The 2,113-nt window shown below is 43.6% G+C and overlaps 1 protein-coding gene across 2 annotated transcripts in view; it reads right to left on the minus strand.

Annotated features, from left to right (window-relative positions):
* The window catches only part of zmym4 (zinc finger, MYM-type 4), a 31,081-nt gene that overhangs the window by 18,977 nt on the left and 9,991 nt on the right, over positions 1–2,113 (minus strand). For both annotated transcript variants that reach the window (XM_015404803.1, XM_015404804.1), the window contains 3 exons: positions 1,258–1,373; positions 997–1,164; positions 730–880 (listed from right to left, as the gene is read on the minus strand). In XM_015404803.1, the coding sequence (XP_015260289.1) occupies positions 730–880; positions 997–1,164; positions 1,258–1,373 (435 nt within the window). The remainder of the gene's footprint in view (positions 1–729; positions 881–996; positions 1,165–1,257; positions 1,374–2,113) is intronic.

Raw genomic sequence — 2,113 nt, forward strand, 5'->3', positions numbered from 1 at the left:
CATGTATGCATGTATGATGTTTTAGGTGCTTAGACCTGACAATTTGACAACCGACAACATCAATGAATCAACCAAATGCACACAGAAGAGATTGTTCCACATCAAACCAAATTCACCTCAACATTAATAGAAACAAAACCCTCCACCAAATAAAAGGTCGGTATACAGTACAGACCAAAAGTTTGGATACAGCTTCCCATTCAAAGAGTTTTCGTTATTTGCATGACTATGAAAATTGTAGATTCACACTGAAATCATCAAAACTATGAATTAACACGGATGGAATTATTTACTTAACAAAAAAAGTGTGAAACAACTGAAAATATGTCCTTTTGCTTTGATTACTGCTTCGCAGACTCTTCCATTATACAGTAGCTGTAAGTTAGAAACACGTTCAGCGCTCGTCTGGAATACGTCAATATGCTTTGGAGATACGTTCTTGATAAATTACACACAAGTACTCATAGTTTATGGATAAGTTAGACGCCACGTCTTATGAGTAACTTACACTTAACGCATGCCAATGATCAGATAACTTACCTGTTACTTATGCCCCACACGTGGGATACGTTTTAGCGTGCTCATAACTTTTACAAAACATACCTATAGCTTATCTGACGTATGCCAGTGTTTCGGCCAGATTTTTTGTAATTCTGGCATATATGGTTTAAATGGTTCAGGTGGCTTATAGAGGCTTAAACAAAAGGCTCTGTGGGGCGCGGCGCCTACCGTCGCTGCAGAAGTAGCAGTCTTTGTTGTTGATTCTCTTGGCCTCTCTGGTGATCTTTTCGATCTTGCAGTATTCACACAGACTCATCACAGCGTTGGCTTTCTTGTACTCCATCGAACAGTCAGAACTACACAAGAAAACTATCTTGTCCTGCAAAAAACAGACAAATCAGAGTGAAAAACATACTGCGGGCTTTATCGCCATCTTCTGCAGCTCGGGGGTTAAACCTCAGATGCTGGTTCATCCACCCCGCCATGCTAACCTACCTGTATCTGGATGATCTCAGGCTTAGACGTGATGACTTGGCTGCACTGGAAGCAGTTGAGCTTCATGGCATCGACCAGCTGTGTTGGAGTGGCGATCTTGGACTGGGAGGACCCGACCGGTAGCTTGGTGAAAGCATTCACCTGCGTCTGATTCTTCTTGAACTTGTCCTGTGAGGAGAAACAACGCAGTTCTGGGTATTACAGCCCGAACGAAGCTCTACACACCTCTATTGCAGGTGGTGTGTGCCGTGGCATCTCTACCTGGAAAGTCATGACGCACGGCATGCTGCAGAAGTTCCTGATGGAGGTATCTGACATGGCCAGGTGATACGAAGGTACTGTGTTCTTACCACAGTTATCACAGTTCAACCGAGCTCCTGCAGAGGCAAAGAACAGGAAACAATAAAAAAAACCTCCCTAAAAATTAAGCTTCACTCCATTGCTCAGTCAGGACCACACAGGGGAGATGCAACGTAATGTCAGACACTCCAGAGGGACGACTTTGTTCAAACTTCAATAGAAAGAAAAGGATGTCAATGAAAGACCAAACAGAACAAGCTGTCTGCATCTTTCTGTGATTCCGGGAAAGACTCTGATGCTACGTTCAGACCGCAAGCGAGCTGGAAGCAGCCAAAATGCTTTACTGGTCAGACGTCCAGTAAAGTGAGTCCAGATGATTCTGATGTTTCTGCTGCTCCTGTGTTCAATGGCAGAGAGCGGCTTTGCTCTATTTTCTGTGATCAGTGAGTAAAAAGGCGTTTTAATATGTTTTTAAGTGAGAAAGTCCACCTGAAAACTTCATCTGTGTCTGACTATCGGGACATACTGAACGAGCACAATGACGAAATCAGTGGCAGAGCTACTGAGGGAGGCTGCTGCTGCTGCTTTAGAGCAAATGTCCGATGTGTTTTCTCTTTGATTATGGCATAAATTGTGCTAGCCTGACGTAGTCCTACTCAATTCTAGTCAGAATATGAGTCTGATACTGCTCCATAGAGCTGTGGTTATGGGGCGTGTTTTGAACGAACCAGGAAAAAAAATGCCTCTGCACTCAATTGGATAGACCTACAACCAATAAGAGCAACGGAGTGAGTGACGTATGTTAAGCCACGCATAG

This window comes from Cyprinodon variegatus, unplaced genomic scaffold (genome assembly GCF_000732505.1).
Source record: "Cyprinodon variegatus isolate N-32 unplaced genomic scaffold, C_variegatus-1.0 Scaffold1861, whole genome shotgun sequence".
NCBI classification, from domain to species: domain Eukaryota; kingdom Metazoa; phylum Chordata; class Actinopteri; order Cyprinodontiformes; family Cyprinodontidae; genus Cyprinodon; species Cyprinodon variegatus.